At 51.6% G+C, this 21,443-nt stretch overlaps 1 protein-coding gene across 1 annotated transcript; it reads right to left on the bottom strand.

Moving 5' to 3' along the window:
• Positions 1–3,170: 3,170 nt before the first annotated feature.
• Positions 3,171–4,807, bottom strand: LOC142824009 (uncharacterized). The gene is made up of 2 exons (XM_075915768.1): positions 3,967–4,807; positions 3,171–3,771 (listed from the first exon to the last, which is right to left on the bottom strand). Exons 1-2 carry the CDS (start codon positions 4,514–4,516, stop codon positions 3,302–3,304), a joined length of 1,020 nt encoding a protein of 339 aa, XP_075771883.1. The 5' UTR covers positions 4,517–4,807; the 3' UTR covers positions 3,171–3,301.
• Between the last annotated feature and the right edge of the window lie 16,636 nt (positions 4,808–21,443).

Raw genomic sequence — 21,443 nt, 5'->3', positions numbered from 1 at the left:
TTGGACTCCAATGCAATGCAGCGCGCATCCTCCGGCTTTGAGGAGCCTTGCCCGGTGACCTGATCCCTGCATTGGCGATAAGGCGTGTCCTGTGAACCAGCCGGAGCCCGTAGAAATCCAGCAACATCGACCTACCCGTTGTGTAGGATCCAGGTCTTCAGGGTTAGAGTCCCTGGAGTGCTCGGGGTTAGAGTCCCTGGACAGGTAAGTGAGTGCAGGATGAGAGATTTATGCCAAATTGAGTGGCCTTCCCTTACCGCTCATTTGTCCCCGGATAATGATTGGCCAGATTGCGGAACCTTTTCCGTAGAAAGAATGAATGCCCTTAGGGATATATTGGTTAATCTTAGACCCGGACAAATGGCGTATCTATTTGTATGGTACAATTATAACCCAAAAGAGAGGGAAGTGGCCTTGCAGGCTGTTAGTATGGGGGGACCTATCAAGCTCCCTCCGCCATATGCCCCTGAGACCCAATCGGAGGAAGACTGGTATCGTCCGATGCGGATACCACGGAGACAAAGTCCCAGGTTACAAGAAGAGGATGGGAAAATGGGGGAGACCTCCTCTGGGGCTGGTTCTGGAAAAACAGAGGGGACTGGAGAGTCCTCTCTGTATCCGCTTCGGGCTTATCCCATTCCCCAGAACAATGGGCAAGCTACATTTGTATATAACTCATGCCCCATTTTCAACCGCTGATTTACTAAATTGGCAGTGCTCTCTGCTGCGCCTCCGGGATAACCCAGAAGTGATGGAAAGAACTTTCCATACTATTTTCTCTACCCACCTGCCAACCTGGGCTGATGTGAACCAATTGTTGGATACCCTCCTCACAAAGGATAAGTATCAAAGGGTTAAAGAAAAGGCTGTAGCATGTCACCAGAATCAAGCTTGGGAGGCCATGCCCACCGCTGAGCCTAACTGGGATCTGAATTAAACACCAAAAGGATACGAGGGATCAAGTATCGTTGTTGGCAGTGGCTGTGGCAGGAGGCAGAGGAGGGGGCCCCGGGTGGAGTCGTACCTATTGGAAGGGGAAGGGGTAAAATAGCAAGAGGGTGAGGATTTGAAGGTAGTGTTGACCCTGGTCGTAATGAGTGCCACTATTGTGGTAACGTAGGACACTGGAAAAGGGAATGTCCTTTCAGACCAAACCCTGATTTCAAGACTAAGGGTACGTCTACACTACAGCGCTAGTTCGAACTAACTTAGTTCGAATTAGTTAATTCGAACTAAGCTAGTTCGAACTAGCGCATCTAGAACTAAAAACTAGTTCGAACTAGCGTTTTGCTAGTTCGAACTAGCGCATCCACACTGATTGGACGCAGGGGCGCATTTAAGGGTGGCTGAAACCGGTTCTGGCAGGGCATCAGGTCAGCAGTTGCTTTGTGTGGCTGCTGTCTGAGGCTATCTGAGGCTCGTGCTTAAAGGGACCCCCCCCTGGACAGCCGGTTCTCAGCTTTTCCTGCTTGCTTGCCAACCTTTCCGAGGGACAGCAAAGCGTCGGTCTCTGTGCCCGTCTGTGTCGGTGCTTCCCTTCGGGGGGGACTGCCGCAGGTGGCAACATGGAGCCACGGCTCGCCCTGCACCTTCTGGTGCACGTTCTGGACTTGCTACTGCAAGCCTGCCAGCAATGGCTCGAGGCTGCCTGGCACCACCTGGGGAACGTCAGCCCCCTGCCTCTCCGCCTGGCCGCCCTGGGGGCCATGGAGGAGCCGCGGCAGCGCCCCGGCACCGGCGTGCCCCGCCGCATCTGGCGTCTGGACACCAGCAGCGACTGGTGGGACCGCATCGTCCTGGAGCGCTGGGACGACCGACAGTGGACCCAGAACTTTAGGATGAGGAGGGACACCTTCCTGGAGCTCTGCGAGTGGCTCGCCCCTGCCCTGCAAAGAAGGGACACTCGCATGAGGCCCGCCATCCCCCTCCAGAAGCGGGTGGCCATCGCCCTCTGGAAGCTCTCCACGCCGGACAGCTACCGATCCGTCGGGAACCAGTTCGGCGTGGGGAGATCCACTGTCGGAGCAGTGCTCATGCAGGTACGGCGCTCGTCGGCCACCGAGCCGGGGGGGAGGGGGGCTGCGAGGAGGGGATGGGCCGCCCCAGGGACAAAGGGGGGGGCGGGAGGAGGCGAAGGCGCCCCGCACCGGAGGGGTCGGGCTGTCCCGGCCGTACTACACGCCGCCAGGGGGGTTGCTTCCGGGAGTGGGGCGCGGGGCACTGCCAGGGCATGAATGCTCCCAGCCACCCGGGCGCCCCACTGATTGACGCTTTGCTGTGTCTCTCTCCGCAGGTGGTCAAGGCCATCAACCGGGTGCTGCTCCGCAGGGTGGTCCGCCTCGCCGACCCGGATGCCGTCATCCGGGGATTCGGCGCCCTCGGCTTCCCCAACTGCGGGGGGGCCATCGACGGGACGCACATCCCCATCCGTGCCCCGGAACACCAGGCGTCCCGGTACGTGAACCGCAAGGGGTACTTCTCCGTCATCCTGCAGGCCGTGTGTGACCACCGGGGACAGTTCACGGACATAAATGTGGGCTGGTCCGGCAAAGCACACGACGCCCGGGTGTACCGGAACTCCTCCGTGTGCCAGCGGCTGCAGGACGGGACCTTCTTCCCCGACCGCCACATCAGGGTCGGGGACGTGGACATGCCCGTCTGCCTGGTGGGGGATGCCGCCTACCCACTGCAGCCCTGGCTCATGAAGCCCTACACGGGGCACCTCAATCCCTCCCGCCAGGCCTTCAATAACAGGCTGAGCAGGGCCCGCATCGTGGTGGAGGGGGCCTTCGGGCGACTGAAAGCCCGCTTTCGATGCCTCCTCACCCGTCTGGACCTGGCCGAGCACAACATCCCTCCCGTGGTGGCGGCATGTTGTGTGCTCCACAATTTGTGTGAGCGGAAGGGGGAGGCTTTCTTGCCAGCCTGGATGGCTGAGGCTGACCGCATGGCTGGACACTACGGTCAGCCCCGCACCACCGCCGTCCGGGAAGCCCAGCGGGGGGCCATCCGGATCCGGGAAGCCCTGCGGGAGAGCTTCCAGGTGGAGGAGGAGGAGGACTGACCTCTCCCTGCATGCCCCACCGGGGCCTTCTTCCACCCTACCCCCCCCCCCCCCCTTCCCCTTTCCCCTCCCTATCTACTGTACAATAAAGACACCTGTTTTTCAAACAAAAACGTCTGTTTATTTCAGAGAACTGGGGTGGGGGAGGGAGGAATGAAGGTGGGAGAAGGGAGGGGGAAACCTGGGACGAGGGAGCTGGAAGGGGAGGGGAGGGAAGGGAGGAAGGGAAAGGAAAGCTCAGGGGTGGGAGTCTGGGTGCCTCTCCCGTCTCGCCACACTGCGGGTCCGGGGGCGTCGGTGGGGAATGGTTGTGGAGGGGGGGGCAGAGAGGACAGGGGGTGTGGATGAAGCAGGAGCGGAAGCAGGAGCGGAAGCAGGAGGAACAGGAGGAGCAGGGGGAGCAGGGGGAGCAGGGGGAGCAAGAGGGGGAGCAAGAGGGGGAGCAGGGGGAGGAGGAAATGGAAAGCGGTCTAGCAGGCTCTGGAGGTGGCCTCGCAGGGCACGGCCCTGCTCCTCCAGGGCCTCCAGACTCCTCTGGCGCAGCCTGAGGTCCTCCTGGACCCAGTGGTCCTGGAGACGGAGCTGTCGGTCCAGGAACCGGAGATGCCGCCTCTGGTAGTCCTCCTGGTTCCTGGCTGTCCTGCTTGCCCGGGCGCGGGCGGCTGCTGCAGGCGGTGTGGTGCGCCCTGCAGTCCCCGGTGCTGCAGCTGTGGTGCAAGAAGACCAGCGGTCAATTACCCCAGGGGCCCAGGTGTGTGAAACCCAGCTCCCCTCTGCAAGGCCAGGGCCCCTGCAGGATCCCCAGCTGCTGCTCCGTAGTGGGCAAGGCCCAGGCGCACGGTCCCGGGGCTCCCTCTCGCCCCAGCCCCCCGTACACATAAGGGGAACACGAGGGTACTCACAGGTGGACGCCTCCCCGGCCTCTGATGATGCAGGCGAGCGGCTCTGTGGGGTGCCTCGGGGGTCCCGGGTCCTGGGAAGGCTGGCGGCAGGCTCCTGGCTCTCAGAGCCCTCTTCCTCCTCCTCGGTGTCCAGGAGCGGTCCCTCTGCCCCGGGGTCAATCACGTCCCGGGGGGCAGGGACGGCATGAGGCCCCAGGATGCGGTCCAGGGCATGGAAGTGGGGGCAGGCCTCCGGGTCAGCCTCTGGCAGGCAGGCCCGGGAGTAGGACTGCCGCAAGTCTTTAATCTTGCAGCGCACCTGCTCCCGGCTGCGCTGGTGGCCCCTGGCAGCCAGGCTGGCAGCCATGCGTCCATAGACGGCCGCGTTCCGGTGGCTAGTGCGGAGATCGTGGACATTTGAGGCTTCCCCCCAAACCTCGATGAGGTCCACGATCTCCGCACTTGACCAGGCGGGCGCCCGCCTTTTGCGCCCCCGGGCAGGCTCCCGGGAGCCGCCAGGCTGGTCGTGGGGAGCAGTGGAGGGCTGGGAGCCCTCGGATGGCTGGCTCATCCTGTGGCAGGTGCAGGCTGTGCAGGCACGGGTGCTGGCAGCCTTGCAACTGGCACAAAGTGAGTAGCCAGCCCATGGCCCTTTAAGGGCTCCGGGGCCGGGAGGGGGGCAATAGAGTTTCCCTGGTGTTGGCCAGAGTGGCCACCAGGGAAACCTGGGAAGCCTTAGCCTCCCACTAGTTCGAACTAAAGGGCTACACAGCCCTTAGTTCGAACTAGCTAGTTCGAACTAGGCGTTAGTCCTCGTAAAATGAGGTTTACCTAGTTCGAACTAAGCGCTCCGTTAGTTCGAATTAAGTTCGAACTAACGGAGTGCTAGTGTAGCGCATAGGAAAGTTAGTTCGAACTAACGTCCGTTAGTTCGAACTAACTTTCTAGTGTAGACATACCCTAAGGTAGTGGGTCAGCTGAACCTCAAGACTCAGCGGATATGTGAGGAAGTGACGACTCCCCTTATTTCATGAGCTGCTGCTAAGGTCTGACACTCTAGACCCAGCAGACTCTTTCTTTGGAGTGTGTAGAGTTAGTTTAGGTGGGGATTAGTCTAAACATTCCCCTACACTGCTGAAAGGCACCCTTGTGTACTATATGTACGTGCATAATGGTTCAAGGACCTGTAAGCATTTAACAAATTGGAAAAGAGAAAAATTAAAGCCCCGAGGGATGAAATTGAAGTTCAGAAAAAGCAAAAAAATCTGCCCTGCAGTGAGAGCTGCAGCGCCTCTGTGCCAAAAATGATGCACAAGAAGTAGGAAAAAGGATTTCTTAGTTGGCACACCCGTATCAACCAAGCTTGGGGGGGAAAATTTGGCACAAGATCACCCCCCCCCCTTATGATGCATACACAGATAAAGAGGAAACACGAAAATACTAAAAGGAATTAGGAGACATGGGGGCTAATTGGAAAGTCCACCCTCCTTACCAAATTAATACTGGACAAACCTGTGTCATTGGAAGACATCATTTAGCAGAAATCAGGATGGACCAGGATGGCTAAGAAGGAAAAAGCATGTGAAAGGGGAAGGCAAGAAGTTTGGAGCCCTATGGGCATAGTGAAAGGAATAAGGAAGGTAGAGCAAACATTAAAAAGTCACTGGGAATGAGGAACGTTTTCTTTGGAAGAACTAAGTGAAGTGATTAAAGGGTATGTGAAGGTGAGAAGTGACTCTGTGGGAGAGTGGACGGAATTAAGCAATTGGGGTACGTCTACACTACAGCGCTAGTTCGAACTAACTTAGTTCGAATTAGTTAATTCGAACTAAGCTAGTTCGAACTAACGCATCTAGAACTAAAAACTAGTTCGAACTAGCGTTTTGCTAGTTCGAACTAGTAAGTCCACATTGAGTGGACTCTGGACAGGGCTTAAGGATGGCCGGAAGCAGTGCCGGCAGGGCATAAAAGGAGGACTTAGAGCATGGAGATGCTGTCTCAGGCTAGCCGAGGGCTGCGCTTAAAGGGTCCCGACCCCCACCCCGGACACACAGTTCTAAGGGGTGCCCCGCTTGCAAAGAAGTTCTGGCTTGGAGTGCCCTGAGTGCCCACACTGGGCACATCACACCACTCGGCCATCAGCCCGGCTGCACTTGCCGCAGGCTGCCATCTGGGGAGAGGGAGTAATTGGGGGGCTGCAGGAGAGCTTCCACCCCCAGAAGCCCGCAGAGCCAGCCCAGTCCTCCCCATCGGGGGCTCGTACCCCATTCCTCCCTCACCTCCTTCCACTTACCCTTCCCTAGCCCCCCTTCTTATTGATGTACAAAATAAAGATAACGTTTCTTCCAACATTGACTCTGTCTTTATTGAACAAAACTGGGGGGGACTGGGAAAAGGAGGTGGGAGAGGGGAAGAGAAAGGCTGGGAGAGGGGAGGGCAACTAACATGATCAGGGGTTGGGAACAGGTCCCAGATGAAGAAAGGCTACAGAGACTGGGACTGTTCAGCTTAGAAAAGAGGAGACGGAGAGGGGACAGGATAGAGGTCTCTAAAAGAAGGGGTTGGGTGGAGAGGGTGCATTCAGAAAAGTTCTTCCTGAGTTCCCATAAAGAAGGACTAGAGGACACCAAAGGAAAGGAATGGGTAGCAGGCTTCAAACTAGTAAGAGAAAGTTGTTGTTCTTGACAAAGCAAATAGTTAACCTGTGGAACTCCTTGCTGCAGGAGGCTGTGAAGGCTACAACTAGAACAGAGTTTAAAGGGAAGTGAGATCAAGTCATGGAGGTTGGGGCCATGGAGTCCTATTAGCCAGAGGGTAGGAGTGGTGTCCCTGCCCAAAGTTTGTGGAAGGCTGGAGAGGGATGGCACGAGACAAATGGCTTGGTCATTGTCTTCGGTCCATCCCCTCCAGGGTCCCTAGGGTTGGCCGCTGTTGGCAGACAGGCTACTGGGCTAGATGGACCTTTGGTCTGACCCAGGACGGCCATTGTAAGCTCAGGGCTCAGTGTCGGGGGTCTCAGTGGACCCCCTTGATTTTCATGCACACCTGGTCCTGGGTGGCCAGGCTGGCAGCTCTCCTGCCCTAGACGGCCACTTTCCTGTGCCTAGTGCGGAGATCGTGGACGAGGTCCACGATGTCCGCACTAGCCCAGGAAGGTGCCCGCCTCTTGCGGTCCAGGGCAAACTCCCGGGAGCCGCCAGCCTGGTCCCGGCAAGAGGGGGTGGGCTGGGGGGCATCGGGTGGGTGGCTCTGTGCCGTGCCAGGTGCAGGGTCTGCTAGCTGGGTGCTGGCAGGCTTGCACCTGGCACGGGCACCGTAGCCAGCCCGTGCCCCTTTAAGGGGTCCGGGGCCGGGAGGGGGGCATAGAGTTTCCCTGGTGTTGGCCAGAGTGGCCACCAGGGAAACCTGGGGAGGGCTAGCCTCCCACTAGTTCGAACTAAAGGGCTACACAGCCCTTAGTTCGAACTAGCTAGTTCGAACTAGGCGTTAGTCCTCGTAAAATGAGGTTTACCTAGTTCGAACTAAGCGCTCCGCTAGTTCGATTCAAATTCGAACTAGCGGAGCGCTAGTGTAGCACCTATTAAAGTTAGTTCGAACTAACATCCGTTAGTTCGAACTAACTTTGTAGTGTAGACATACCCTTGTTGTAATATGTAAAAGGAACCCTGCTTTAAAATGATTCCTTATTTCTTGTAGCCTCTTTTAATCATCTATGCAAAGAAACAATCAAGTTTAAACATATGGCTACAGACACTTTCTTAAATCTATTAAAAAGAAATAAGAAATTTTACTGGAATTTAACTGGTTAATTGTACAAATGAATGAAAACTATACATTGTAAATTTGTAAAACCTGCACACCTACAGGTTGCATTTGTCTTCCAAGGAAACTAATTATTGTTTTAAAAATCCAAGCCCAGAAACTTCACGGTGTTTCTGTTTAAGGCTGAGCTGATAGCACTTTTGGCTTGCTTTCAGATCCAAGGTGTGTGTGTCTGCAAACTGCCTGTCTGTTCTGGAAAAAGGGGGGGGGGGCATTGTCCCCCATAAGTAAGCCTGTAACATTGTGTATGATTCTTTTCAGAAAGAAAAAAACCTTTTTTTTTTTTTGCTTGCTGGAATAGTAACTAGCAAGCACCTTGTTCTAAGAAAAAGTTTCTGTGGCAGTAAATCATTTGAAGCCTCACACATTAAAAAAAAATCTGATCTGCAGTACAAAAGGGAAACTGAGGCATGTCCTATTTAACCACCCCAATGTGGGTAGAAGGGTTTTCTTTGTCTTTCAGATCATCAAAAAGCGCTTATATCAGCTAAAAAGTAACTGAAGAAAAACCATGGTTCTGTGTCATGACATAATAAGTTTGTGTTCTGTGTTCTATCCAAAGTTTTCTTGTGTGTCCTAATAGTAATATATGTCTTTCAAACATTGTTGTGTGTACAACATTGTTGTTTTAATGAAAGAATGATTTAAGTCCCTTAAATAATCTTGTGCTTTACACAAATGTTTTTTTTTGCTTTTATAATTCTAGTGGAGTTTTAGTAGCAGGCTATGCAAGTTGTACTGTCTGGAACGTAGTGGAATCTGCTCCTCTACCTGCTGTTTTTTCCCCTCTCTCCTATGATCGCCAGCTCCTTTGCCATCTCTTTCAGAACTGGCCCTCCTGCAAGACCAAGCGCAGAGTCGAAAAAGCAGGAGTGGAGACTGGCAGGGTGCACCTTGCACCCAGACCACTACTGGTGCAGCTCTGATGGTCGCATTGTTGCCCCAGTGGTCTTGCTACCTCACCTTGCCTCCGTGCTCCATAAATTGTCGCACGATGGAAAAGGTAAAACAAAATTGGTTTGCTCCCAAATTCTCCCAAGCAGCCAAGGATTATTGTCTGGCTTGCCCTGTCTGCCAAGCCCGCAACAAGGGTAGACCTGTAAAGACAGTTTCGGCAACCAGACCTCCGCCTTTAGGACCATTTCTGAATTTACAAATGGATCTTGTTCGATTGCCTAAATGTCAGTCCTTTGCATATGTGCTGGTGATTGTTTGCTTGTTTTTGGGATGGGTAAAAGCTTATTCCCTGCAGGAAAGCTGATGCCATCACAGTGGCAAAGAAACTTCTAAATCATTACATCCCATTATGAAGAATACACCTTGTGATCTCCAGTGATAAAGGTAATTCTGTGATTGGAAAAAAAAATGTATAAAAAAGACTCCACTTCGGCCTCAGGGGTTGGGTCCTTTTGAGACTCTCCTGGTAAGCCCTACTGCCATTCGGGTTAAAGAACTTCCCACCTGAATTCATCATACAAGGGTCAAGAGGAACCTGACCAGGTAAAGGGTTTCTCAAAAGCAGACGACGTCGGATGTCGAGGGAGCTGCGCTAGTTCACCCCACCGTGAGCCGGGTGAATCAGAAGCAGACGATTTTAGCTCCCAAGGCAAAAAGGACTGCCACCCCTTTGGACGACCGGAAGCTTCAGCTGAAAAAGACTTAGATTGGTGGTGCCCCTTTGCTGAAAAATGGCTTTGTTATATTTATGGAGTCCTCTGTGTGTTACTTTGTCTTTTATTTGTTGCTTTGCTCTTTTGGTGGTATGGAATATAAGAGCATCAGAGGCTAATACCTTCCTATGCTTTGCTCATGAAATGAAGGCTCGCATGCCTGCATTACATAACTTATCCTGCTGGGTATGCTCCTTAATGCCAATGGATAGTCAAAAAGGCCTTCTCATGATTCCTATTGCCCTTAGCGCAGCAAATATGACTTGGACTCCATCTTGGAAAGATCCCTTAGGCACCCAGAATATAACTTGGGCAAATGCCGGAATCCATACAGATAAATATCTGTAGGTCTGGCAACAACCCGGTAAATGGTGCCTTCTCAAAGGATCTCCTACACCCAATACCTTATGGGTTGGTGAAAGTCAGTGAGAAATCTATAATACCTCACATATTGGGTACCAATTTGAAAGAAATCAAAATATTTGATCCCCAATGGAATCTCTATGGGTATGTCTACACTACCCCGCTAGTTCGAACTAGCGGGGTAATGTAGGCATACCGCACTTGCAAATGAAGCCCGGGATTTGAATTTCCCAGGCTTCATTTGCATAAACTGGGCACCGCCATTTTTAAATCCCTGCTCGTTCGAACCCCGTGCCGCGCGGCTACACGCGGCACAAACTAGGTAGTTCGGACTAGGCTTCCTAGTCTGAACTACCGTTACTCTTCATTCCACGAGGAGTAACGGTAGTTCGGACTAGGAAGCCTAGTCCGAACTACCTAGTTCGTGCCACGTGTAGCCGCGCGGCACGGGGTTCAAACGAGCAGGGATTTAAAAATGGCGGCGCCCAGTTTATGCAAATGAAGCCCAGGAAATTCAAATCCCCGGCTTCATTTGCAAGTGCGGTATGCCTACATTACCCCGCTAGTTCGAACTAGGAGGATAGTGTAGACATACCCTATTTCACTCCTCCCTACATGGATGACAATAGACCCTTCCTTGTGTGTCCCAATACAGGACAAGAGTGTTGTGTGTACATTCCTGATGTCTATAACGCAACCTGGGACGGAGCAAAGCACCTCGTGCAAGTGGCGAGGGATCATGGAGGAGAAAAAGGAGATTCCTGGTGGAGTAGCTTATTTAACTGGTTTCCAAATATAGGGGGCTGGCTCATAATTTGATTCGTAATGCTGTGGTTATTATTTGTGTATTACTAGTGTTGTATGTTATGATCTGCTGTGGATGCTGGATTGGTGCTAAGTTGTGTACTGCTAAAAAGTAGGTACCAATTATTTTGGGTGTCCCAGGAGTCCCATAGGGAACTCCAGGGACAAAGGGGGGATTGTTGGGACCAGAAAAACAAGGCCTAGTCAACATTATGCTAAGGAAAGTTAACAAAGGCTAATTTCATAGGCCTCTGAGTATTCTTGACCAGAACCAGGAATGTGGTTCAAACAGAGGTGCACCATCCATGTTGGCTTAGGTTATAAAAGTAAGATAAGTGATAAATGACATATTTGTACCTACTGTAAGTAGAACAGCTTGCTTTGGGAACTGGTCAGTGACTCCCTGTTTCTGTTTCCCTTCGCTGATCTTACCTCCCTATTTTTGCCCCTTTGTTTGTGTTCAAATCCCTTGTCTCCTTGTTCCTGGTACCTGCCTTTTGTGATTGATAAGAAAGTTGCTGATGAAGTGCTTCTGGCCACAATGAATGGTTGGCTAAGATATGCATAGATATTAAAAGTTTTAGAAAGGGGGGTGTGTGGCTTGGGTGAAGAGCTTATGACGCGACGGAACTGTCTTTATAAGCCTACCTGTTACTAAAATCGGGGCTGGTTCTCTTTGGAGACGGGCCGCTCTCTATTGTTGTGTGCACTCTTCAATAAAGAGCTTGTGATTGGACTTTGCTGGTGTTGCCTGTCTCTTTGCAGTCAGACAACGAACCGAGCCGTCTGGGCTAGAGTCCCTGACATTTATTACCAGGTCGGGGGTTACAAAAACAGCTGTTGCTCATGTCCTCTTTAAAAAACAAGGCATTTATAAGTTTGTGTTCATTTCCTTTCCCTTATGTTTGCTGAAAGTTACGTTCCGTTTATCCCCCCCCCCCCCTTTGTTTGGTATTTTTTTCTTTTTTTTTATTTCTAGGCTGCTTTACCCCCGATTTTTTTAAAGCTCATTGGCGTGATTAAAACGTAAACTTTATACTTTTTTAAAAATTTATGTGCACAGCCCCGTGTTTATTTTCTTTCCCCTATTTCTGCTGTGCATGTGTTCTTGAGTAAGAGCACATTTTTAAGTTCGTGTTTGTTTTCTTTCCCCTACTTTTGCTGTGCATGTGTTTTTTGATTTTGTGTGATGGGCCGTTTTTAAGCTAGTGTTTATTTTTTTACCGCTACTAAAAACTATGCTCGGGCTATTCTTTCCCCCCTTTTTTTTCTCCTGAGGGGTTTCCCGCCGCTTTTTTCTTTGTTTGGTATTTCTTTCTTTTTTTTTTAATTTCTAGGCTGCTTCACCCTTTTTTTTCTTTTGAGGGGTTTTCCCGACGCTTTTTTCTTTGCTTGGTATTTCTTTTTTTTTTTCTAGGCTGCTTCACCCCCGATTTTTTAAAGCTTATTGGCGTAATTAAAACGTAAACTTTATACTTTTTTAAAAAATTACGTGCACAGCCCCGTGTTTATTTTCTTTCCCCTATTTCTGCTGTGCATGTGTTCTTGAGTAAGAGCAAATTTTTAAGTTCGTGTTTGTTTTCTTTCCCCTACTTTTGCTGTGCCTGTGTTCTTGTGTGACAGGCTGTTTTTAAGCTGGTGTTTCTTTTTTACCGCTACTGAAAGCTATGCTCGGGCTATTCCTTCCCCCTTTGTTTCTTTTGAGGGGTTTCCCGCCTCTTTTTTCTTTGTTTGGTATTTCTTTCTTTCTTTTTTATTTCTAGGCTTCTTCACCCCCGATTTTTTAAAGCTCGTTGGAGTAATTAAAACGTAAACTTTATACTTTTTTAAAAATATGCGTGCACTACCCCGTGTTTATTTTATTTTTTTATTTCTGCTGTGTTTGTGTCCTTGAGTAACAGAACATTCTTAAGCTGGTGTTTATCTTTTTACCACTGTTGAGAGTTACATTCTGGCTATCCCTCTTTCCCTCCCCTTTTAACCTAAGGATTTACCCACAAGTTGGTGCTTATCTCCCTTATTTTTGCTTAGAGCCGTGTTTCGGTTATACCTTTTATCCTCCTTAGCCCTCTAATTGGCTAACCCGGACATGGGCTCTAATTGGTCAAACCAAAGTCATCTGTAATTGGTCATTGCCGGTCAGCTGATGCGACCGGCTGGGGGTGAGGAGGTTCACAAACTGTAGCTTCTTCCTTTTGCTGCGGGAGCTGGGTGAGTAAAGTTTACTTTTTTTCTTCTGTTCCCTGATAACTTTTACCCCTTTTCTTTCTTTGGTGTGGCGTGCCGGTGTGTGCTAGGGGTTTTCTTTTTTGCTGCCGTTTGCCTGTTTGGGGTGTGTGTGGAACTGCTAGGGCTTTTTTGCTACTGTGTGTGTGTGTACTAGGATTTTTCCCCTTTTCTTTTTCTTTTCCCCTTTTATTAAAGGCTTTCCGTACGCCCTCCGGCCATTCCCTCTTTCGGCCCCCACGGGTCGAGGCGTCCCGCCCGAGAGCTCCCTTCTCTTTTCTTTTCACAGGAGGCTCCCCGGAAAATGACGGCCCCGCCATCTTGAAGCCTGCACCATGTAAAGGGGCGGGATAGATAATGTCATAAATGGGAGGGGTCAGGAAGGGGCGGGTGTAGGGGACGTCAGGGGGAGGGAAGGGCCAGGGGACGTCCCCTGACGTCATGGGGAGGGTGGGTGTAGGGGACGTCAGGGGGCAGGGCACCTGTCAAAATTGCGTGGCGATGAAAGGTATCGAGGCATTAACTACTGCTGAGAGGCCAGGGCTGACATGGACCATAACCCTCCCCTCCCCTCCTCTCCCGTCCCCAGCAACTGGTGGGGGAGCTGAGAGCCTGGGTCTGGCGTGGCCCCAGGCCCCCTGGCAGTGAGAGGGAGAGCCAGGTTTACCTACCCCCAGGGACTGGTGCGGCCCCAGCATCCAGAGAGGCAGGGGGGGCCAAGAGATTGGGGCTGGCAGGACCTGAGAGGCTGGGGCTGGTGTGGGCCTGGCCCTCCTCAGCGGCCAGGTGTGAGGCAAGAGGCCTGGGCTCCCACAGGTTGGGGGGGGGGGTTGGCGAGTGTAGCAAGCAGGGGACACTGCCCCCTAGTTTTTTATAAAGTAAGTTTTCCTGCAGTTGCTAGGCCCTGTGAGAATTACAGAGAAGGGGTGTTTCCACCTCGTATCCATTTTCAAAAGTCGTAGGGCAGGGTTTTAAACCCTTTTCCTAGGACCCTCTTATTGTAAACAACTTTCTGTGTTTTCTTAAGGGTCTTTGTTTCTATTTGCCACTGATTTTTGTTCCTTACAGTTCATAGAATCATAGAATACTAGAACTGGAAGGGACCAAATACTGTCTAGAGCATCCCTGATAGACATTTATCTAACCTGCTCTTAAATATCTCCAGAGATGGGGATTCCACAACCTCCCTGGGCAATTTATTCCAGTGTTTGACCACCCTGACAAGTAGGAACTTTTTCCTAATGTCCAACCTAAACCTCCCTTGCTGTTGTGGGAGGGCTGTAATTGAGGGCTGATTCACCGCTATCTTATTTGGGGTGTTCTCCCCCAGGCCTGTGCTATAGTTCAGGACTAGATTTTTCAAACTGTCAAAGTTGATTTTTTCACAGTTTGCTACGTTCAGAGTAATCCCTTTGACTTTCATACATGCCTTTCCTCCTGACAGCTTGTACCCATATGTTTTCGAGACTGCTGACACAAACTTGGTGTTGATCTGGCAGGATCTTGTTTGTGAGATCCCCTAACTAATCACCCAGAGGGGGATTCCACTCATCCTCCCTTTTCACATATATCACTGACTTGGTGTCATGGTACAAGCACCATTCTTGCAGCCTGTCTAAGGGTATGTATACACAGCAAAGTTATTTCAGAATAACAGCCATTATTCCAAAATAACTTTAGTGAGCATTTACACAGCAATAGCATTATTTCAAAATTATTTTGAAATAACAGGTGGCTTATTCCGAAATCTGCAAACCTCATCCTACAAGGAATAATGCATCTTCCAATATAGCTATTTCAAATAGTGGCTGTGTAGACAGGGCAGCTGCAGTTATTTTGAAATAAGGGGCCTTCAGCCCTTCCCAGGGTGCCCTTCTGTCCACACTCAGCCAAACTCCCTGCTTCCCTTGGAGCCCTTAATGCTGCAGCCTCAGCAGAAATGGCTTGTGGCAAGCAGGAGGCCCTGACAGCCCTGAGCCACCCTGCAGCTGCCCCACCTCACTTTTCCCCAAAAATAAGCCAGTCTGCTGCTCCCACCCAGACCTCCACTGCTCCCAGGGAGCAGTCAGGCAGTGCCCAGGAGCCTGCCCGAGCCCGAAAGAAGCATGCGCCTTCCTGGTCTGGTGCAGAGATCCTGGACCTTATTGAGGTTTGGGGGGATGAGACCAACCTCTAAGATCTCTGCACCAGAGGCAGGAACACGGAGCCTGACCAACAAGGGGCACATCCACACCCAGGCGCAGGTGCAGATGAAGGTGAAAGAGCTCTGCCAGGCATATGCCCAGGCCAAGGAGGGCAGCTCCCACTATGGGGCAGAACCCCACACCGGCCTCTACTTCAAGGACCTGGACAACATCCTGGGGGTGTGGGGCAGTCCCTTCACCCACCCTGGTTGTGGACTCCGGGCTCAAGACGCCCGTCGTCATCCTGACGGGGGACAGAAATGAGGAGGAGGAAGAAGAGGAGCAGGATGAAGTCAGCACCAGCACCCTCCTGACCCTGGAGCCGGTACCCCTCGCTGTGGACGTGTCCCAGGTGTCGTCCAAGGCCAGGGAAGGCACATCATGTGAGTGCCATCACGTTCCCTTCATATAAGGGGTGGAAGGGGTGGGTGGTGAGGAGTAGCCAGGCGCTCCTCGCTTGACCTTCATGGCCTGGGGATCACGCAGCAGCCTGTGCACATGGGAGCATGTGCCACGCCGCTCTGCCCCAGGAGGCTGACGCAGGACCCTTGTGCTATTGGCCACAGGGTGTCTGAAGAGGCCTGCCATGCTCGTGACCCTGGGGGTGGGACACCCTCCCTCCACAAGTTACCTCCAGAAGGAGGCTGGGTACACACACACACACTCAGCAGTCCCACACATGGCACACAGGCATGCCTGCACTCTTGGGACAGCACATGCTCCTGGGGACATTTGGGCCCCTGTAGGAATAGGCCCACTGGTGAGAGTGCACATAGCCTTGCTCCAAGCACATTGCCTTCGACTGAGCGGAGAACTGTCACTCTCGGCTCTCAGATGAGGGCAAGGCTTCAGGCACAGTATCCCCTGGGATAACTGATCATCTCTATTCTCCACAGCTGAACCAGCTGCAAGAGGGGGGCAGTCGACACCACCCAGGGCAGCCTCCTGAATTCCAAGGGACCTGCAGGTGCCACAGACCCATGGACTAGTTCCAGAGGGAGCACCTTGTGGCACTCCGATCCATGGAGCACACCATTGACTGCAGACTCCAGGAGGACATCCAGCTGCGGCGAGACACCTGGAGGGAGCTGCTGGAGCAGGGCCGCTCCCTGTGCACAGATGTGCACTCCCTTGTTCTCAGCATGATCTCTGCTCCTGCTTCTGCTCCCGCTCTTGCCGTCACTGTATCTCCTCCTCCCGCTTCTCCCCAAACACACCCCTACCCATGGCTGCCAGAGCCCCCGCACCTGTGGCGATGGGATCACCAGAGCCAGGCGCCTCTCCCAGCCCCAACCCTGAGCCTCTCCTCACCCCTGCTCCCCCTTCCAGCTCCCTCCTCCCACCTCCAAGGGTCTTGTCCCCCCTCCTCCCCCCTTTCTCCTAGGTTCTTTCCCCAGTTTTTTACCCCAAATAAAAAGAAACAGAGATTTTATTTTCTCCAAAACAAAATTTTTGTTTGTGTCAGCAGGGAAGTGGGAGAAGGGAGGGATAAGGGAGGAAAGGCAGAGAGGGGTGATGCACAGGCCCCCAGTGTGGTGGCCCAGGGAAGATGGTCATTGGGCCCCTGCGGAGAAACTCTCTCTCAGGGCCTCCCAGATGCACACAGTCCCCTCATGGGTCTGCCACATGGCAACCATGCATGGCTGCTCGAAGGCCCTTCCAATGTGGTCAGCCTCTGTCCCCCACCCTGGCAGGAATGCTTCCCCCTTCCTTTCACACACATTGTGGAGCACACAACACGTGGCCACCACATGTGTGATGTTCCACTCCCCAACATCAAGCTGGGTAAGGGGACATTGAAACCGTGCCTTCAGACAGCAGAAGGTGCCCTCCACCACCATGCAGGCCCTGCTGAGCCTGGCATTGAACCATTTCCTAGAGTGGTGAAGGTGGCTCATTAAGCCATACACCAGCCAGGGAAAGAGAGGGTAGACCGCATCCCGCACCATGCAGATGGGCATGTCCATGTCCCCGACCTTGATGGTGCGGTCGGGGAAAAAAGTTCCTGCATGCAGCTTCTGGAACACACTAGAGTTCCTAAGGACACGTGCTTCATGCACCTTCCCCGACCAACCGACACATGTCCATAAACTGGCCCCAGTGGTCTGTGATGGCCTGCAGGACCATCGAAAAGTATCCCTTCCGGTTGATATAGAGAGAGATGCCCAGTGGTCGGGGGCCCGGATGGGTATGTGGGTGCCGTCAATAGCTCCCCCGCAGTTGGGGCAGTCCATGTCAGCAAACCACATTGCCAAGGTGGATGACCCTGTGCAGCAGGATGGTGTTAATGGCCCTCACCACGGCTGTGTCTACACTGGCATCCCTTCCGGAAAAGGGATGCTAATGTAGCACTTTGGAATAGGCAAATCCACAGGGGATTTAAATATCCCCCACGGCATTTGCATTAACATGGCTGCTGCTTTTTTCCGGCTTGGAGATAAGCCGGAGAAAAGCACCAGTCTAGACGTGATTCTCCGGAAAATAAAGCCTTTTCCGGAGGATCTCTTATTCCTACCCCCCCATTCCCCCTCCCCCACACTCACCAGAAGCAACCCCCCCATTCACCCCAACCCCCAGCAGGGCTTTGTGAGGACGGGACTGAAAAAACCTGGGGAGGTGGCGTACATCCCCCCACCCCCCCTTTCCTCAGGGAACCCCATTGCTGCATTCCGCCCCTCCCCCCTTGGAACAGTAGCCCGAGAGCGCCATACCTGAATGAGCACAGCCCTGATGATGGATCTCCCCATGCCGAACTGGTTCCCAACAGATCAGTAGCTGTCTGGCATGGAGAGCTTCCAGAGGGCGATAGTGACCCACTTCTGCAGGGGGATAGCAGGTCTCATGTGAGTGTCCCATCACCTGAGAGCAGGGGCAAGCCACTCACAGAGCTCCAGAAACATGTCCTTTCTCACCCTGAAGTTCTGGAGCCACTGCTGGTTGTCCCACCGCTCCATGACAATCCAGTCCCACCAGTCTGCACTGGTGTCCAGACGCCAGAGGCGGCGGTGCACGGTGTGCAGGGGAGGGCAGGTGGGATCCAGCAGCGTGAGCTGCGCCCACAGAGATCCAAGGAGGGTCTCCCAGCAGAGCAGAGGGTTGGGTTCCTACAGGGCCTGGGCTGCAGCCTGCAGAACCTGCTGCATGAAATGCAGCACAAGCTGTAATACCCATCAACTGCCCAGAGGCAGCTCTAGCTCCATGGCTGGCAAGCTGAGGTGTCCACAAGGGCAACCGCAGCAGGCAGAGAAAAGGCTTTGCTGTCCCTCGAGGAGGTAGGCAAAGACATAAAGCCTGATACATGGCTGTACGGGGGGGGGGGGGGGGGGGGGGGTGTCCCTCAGAAAGCCTCAGATGGCCTCAGGCAGCAGCCACACAAAGTGACTGCTGACCGGATGCCCTGCCTGAAGTGATTTTGGGTGGCCTTAAATGCGAGTTAGCATCCAATCAGTGTGGAAAGCAGCTGCTTTTGCAGAAAAACTTGCCAGTCTAGACACAGCTAAAGAGTTTGTCAGGGTCTCTCACGATGCTGGTATTGGGTAGGTTGGTTCTTTGGCCAAATTTACCCCACAGAGAATTTAAAAACAGTTTAGTGGTTTGGTGCTTAGCGGGGTTCAACCTGATCTCGTATTGGCATAAACGCACGCCTTCTTTCTGGTAGAAATCGTTAATGTATTTGTTTTGTTTTTCTTTGTCTGTGCACCAGCTGGGATACCCTGAAGCCTCTTGTTTCTGACAGAGGTGTAATTTTATGTACTCTGAAAAGAGTTTGTCAGATTTTTCATTCAAATGCCAGATTTCATAGATTTTAGTCCTTTCGCTATGGCCACGTTCAATTCCACTGTGCATCAAGTCCCCAGGATGGCCTTCTTCTCATTAGTATGGGTGCATGTGTTCCACTGCTCAGTTTCTGCACAGGTTCAGCATAGCGGGAACATAAGTTTACCACTGTGGAAGAAAACAAGCCTTCACTCTGCGTTGTGTTTAAGCAACAAGTTGCCAGAGGCAGTTTATTCGAGCAATATTGCAAGGGAAGACAGCGAAAGCAGTTCTTCAAATACAAAACGATTAAAAGCCAATATATACACCTTTCCGTTACATATAACATTAAACAATTACTTCCCTGCCCACTCAGTTCCCATCGGACACTCTTATCTCAAGGTTCTCACTGAGGTTAGCATTCCACTCTTATCTATGTGAGAGAGACAGAGAGGCGAACGCACTGTCTCTTCTAGCTCTCGCGTTAGCAGGAGTCAGAGTGACCCAGACTCCTGCTCTGCTACTGACAAACCCTGAAATGGCCACCCAAATCCCCTCTCCCTTAGTCCTGCTTCCACACGCCCCCCCTTTTGTGCTCTAGGCACAATTACTCCTTCAGATCTCTATAGTCATTAAACATTGTATTTCTGTTTTAACATCGAGAGGATTGACCTCACAGGTATGGATTGATTGCTATGGTAATATAGGGTTAGTATGAACATGAAAACTATTTCCGTTAGTACATCCTCTATAACAACAATAAAATAATCCTACAATAAGCAAAAGCAATATAATCATTAATATCCCCGCAATAACTCTATAATGGGGTCGCTGCATAGCCTTAGTCACATAACACGATACATCATAATCAGTACACAGGAGGGATGTTCTATAGACTGTGTGGAAAGCATGTGCCTCAATTTGATAGGTATTCTGGAGAACATGAATTTGACCTTGTAATTCAGAGATTTTCTGGACCTCTGGTATGAGTGAAAGTAAATTCTGGAATCGGTCAGGTACTAGGGTAGTCCAGTCGAGGGGTATTTGGAATCTAAGGGCTGTTCGTAGGACCTTGTCTGCGGGCCAATAAATGACATGATTTCCCATAACTGTGGTGATATGAAAGTGCATGTCTTGTAAAATGGTGGTATTAATGTGTGCACAGCTATCATTGGCCTGAAAGAGCAAATGTCCTGTTAGGGTGTATCCTTGTCCCATACCTTCCCAGCAAATGCTGTCATGCACAGTTACAACTTCCCCTGGTCTCAGCTTTCATATGCACTGAAGCTGTGGGGGTTCTAAAGGCCAAAGCGTCCATTGATTTCCTATCCCTATTCAAATATCAGGTGTTATTCCAGGAGCACTGACTATGAACCGGCTGGGCGCACCAGGTGGTTTAATTTCCCAGATGTCTCGGTGAATCACCCAGTCCCACATGCATCCTCCCAACGGACCCGGCAAGATTCGCTATGTGGGGGCCCACACCCCTCCAACCGGCCCGTATGCTTGGAAGGAGCACTGTGAGTGCCTGCATCTCCACCCTGAGAATCTCCAAGTGTGTCTCCAGGGCCACAGTTCTGACGGTATCCCCGAGGCATCCGCAAGGGCAGTGGGCCAGGTCTGATGCTCTGGATCACTCCAGATGGCCATTAGCTGGTCATTCAGGAAATCCTGAATTTCTGAACAAGCCAGATCCCACTGCAATTCCTTCTCTGCCTCTGTGATATCCAGTATCATCTTTGTCAGCAATTCCTGGGTCATTGAGCTGAGGGCGGAGATAACGTGTAATTCACCGATTCCAGCCTGAACTTGGGTTAGCTGTGCTCCAGTAATAAGCCCAGTGGCTTCCTCTATCTGTCCCAGCCTTTCCTCATGTTGTTGGCCCCTGTATATGTTCCACACTGCTGCTGCACTATTGGCACTGTCCCAGAGGAGGTCTCCTAAGTCCCTTTCCTCTTAGTGGAAACCCATGCCCTCTGTTGTGCCAACCGAATGGCAGCCCCCTTAGAACAGTTTGGATACAAAGAGGTGACCTGAAAGCTGGGCAAAGGCAGTGTAAATTTTACAGTCCCTAGTGTGGCATTGACTATGGTCCATTGATATCCTAACACATCATCTCTTTTAGACACCGTATCATACCACATCTGTTGATTAAAAACTCTAATATAATTTTTAGCAACATTAATATCAATAGCATAAGAAGGAGTATATTGCAAAATAGCGCAGGCAAAATTATCGGTTAAGGGAATTATCTTAGTACAGGTAAAATTTCCATTAGGCGAACACATTCTCTGAGTCTGAATTTGGCCCTTTGCTAATTGGGTAACCAAATAACAATAGGGCCCTCTTCCTGTCAACAGACTACAAACCCCGGGGATGGCCATCATGTCAACCCCATCGAAAACCCCCTAACCTCAATGCTAGAATTTAGTGGCTCACGTTCATATACAGTAATATCATAAACCCCTATCTCTACTGATCCATCTGACTTCCATTTAATTGTTCGCTCAAATGAAAAATTTTGAACCTTGAAAAATAGATTTTCCAGACAATACTTAGCTAAGTCACTCAGATGTGACGGCCTTGGCCATTGAATTTCATCAGAATACACAATATCATCAGTATTTGGGTATGTTACCGGAATGGCAGTGGAGGTGGAGGAGGTAGTAAGGAC

The sequence above is a fragment of the Pelodiscus sinensis genome, unplaced genomic scaffold (genome assembly GCF_049634645.1).
Source record: "Pelodiscus sinensis isolate JC-2024 unplaced genomic scaffold, ASM4963464v1 ctg66, whole genome shotgun sequence".
In the NCBI taxonomy this organism is placed as follows: Eukaryota; Metazoa; Chordata; order Testudines; family Trionychidae; genus Pelodiscus; species Pelodiscus sinensis.
Note: the sequence above shows the minus strand (reverse complement) of the source record. Positions and strands in the feature narration are given on the sequence as shown.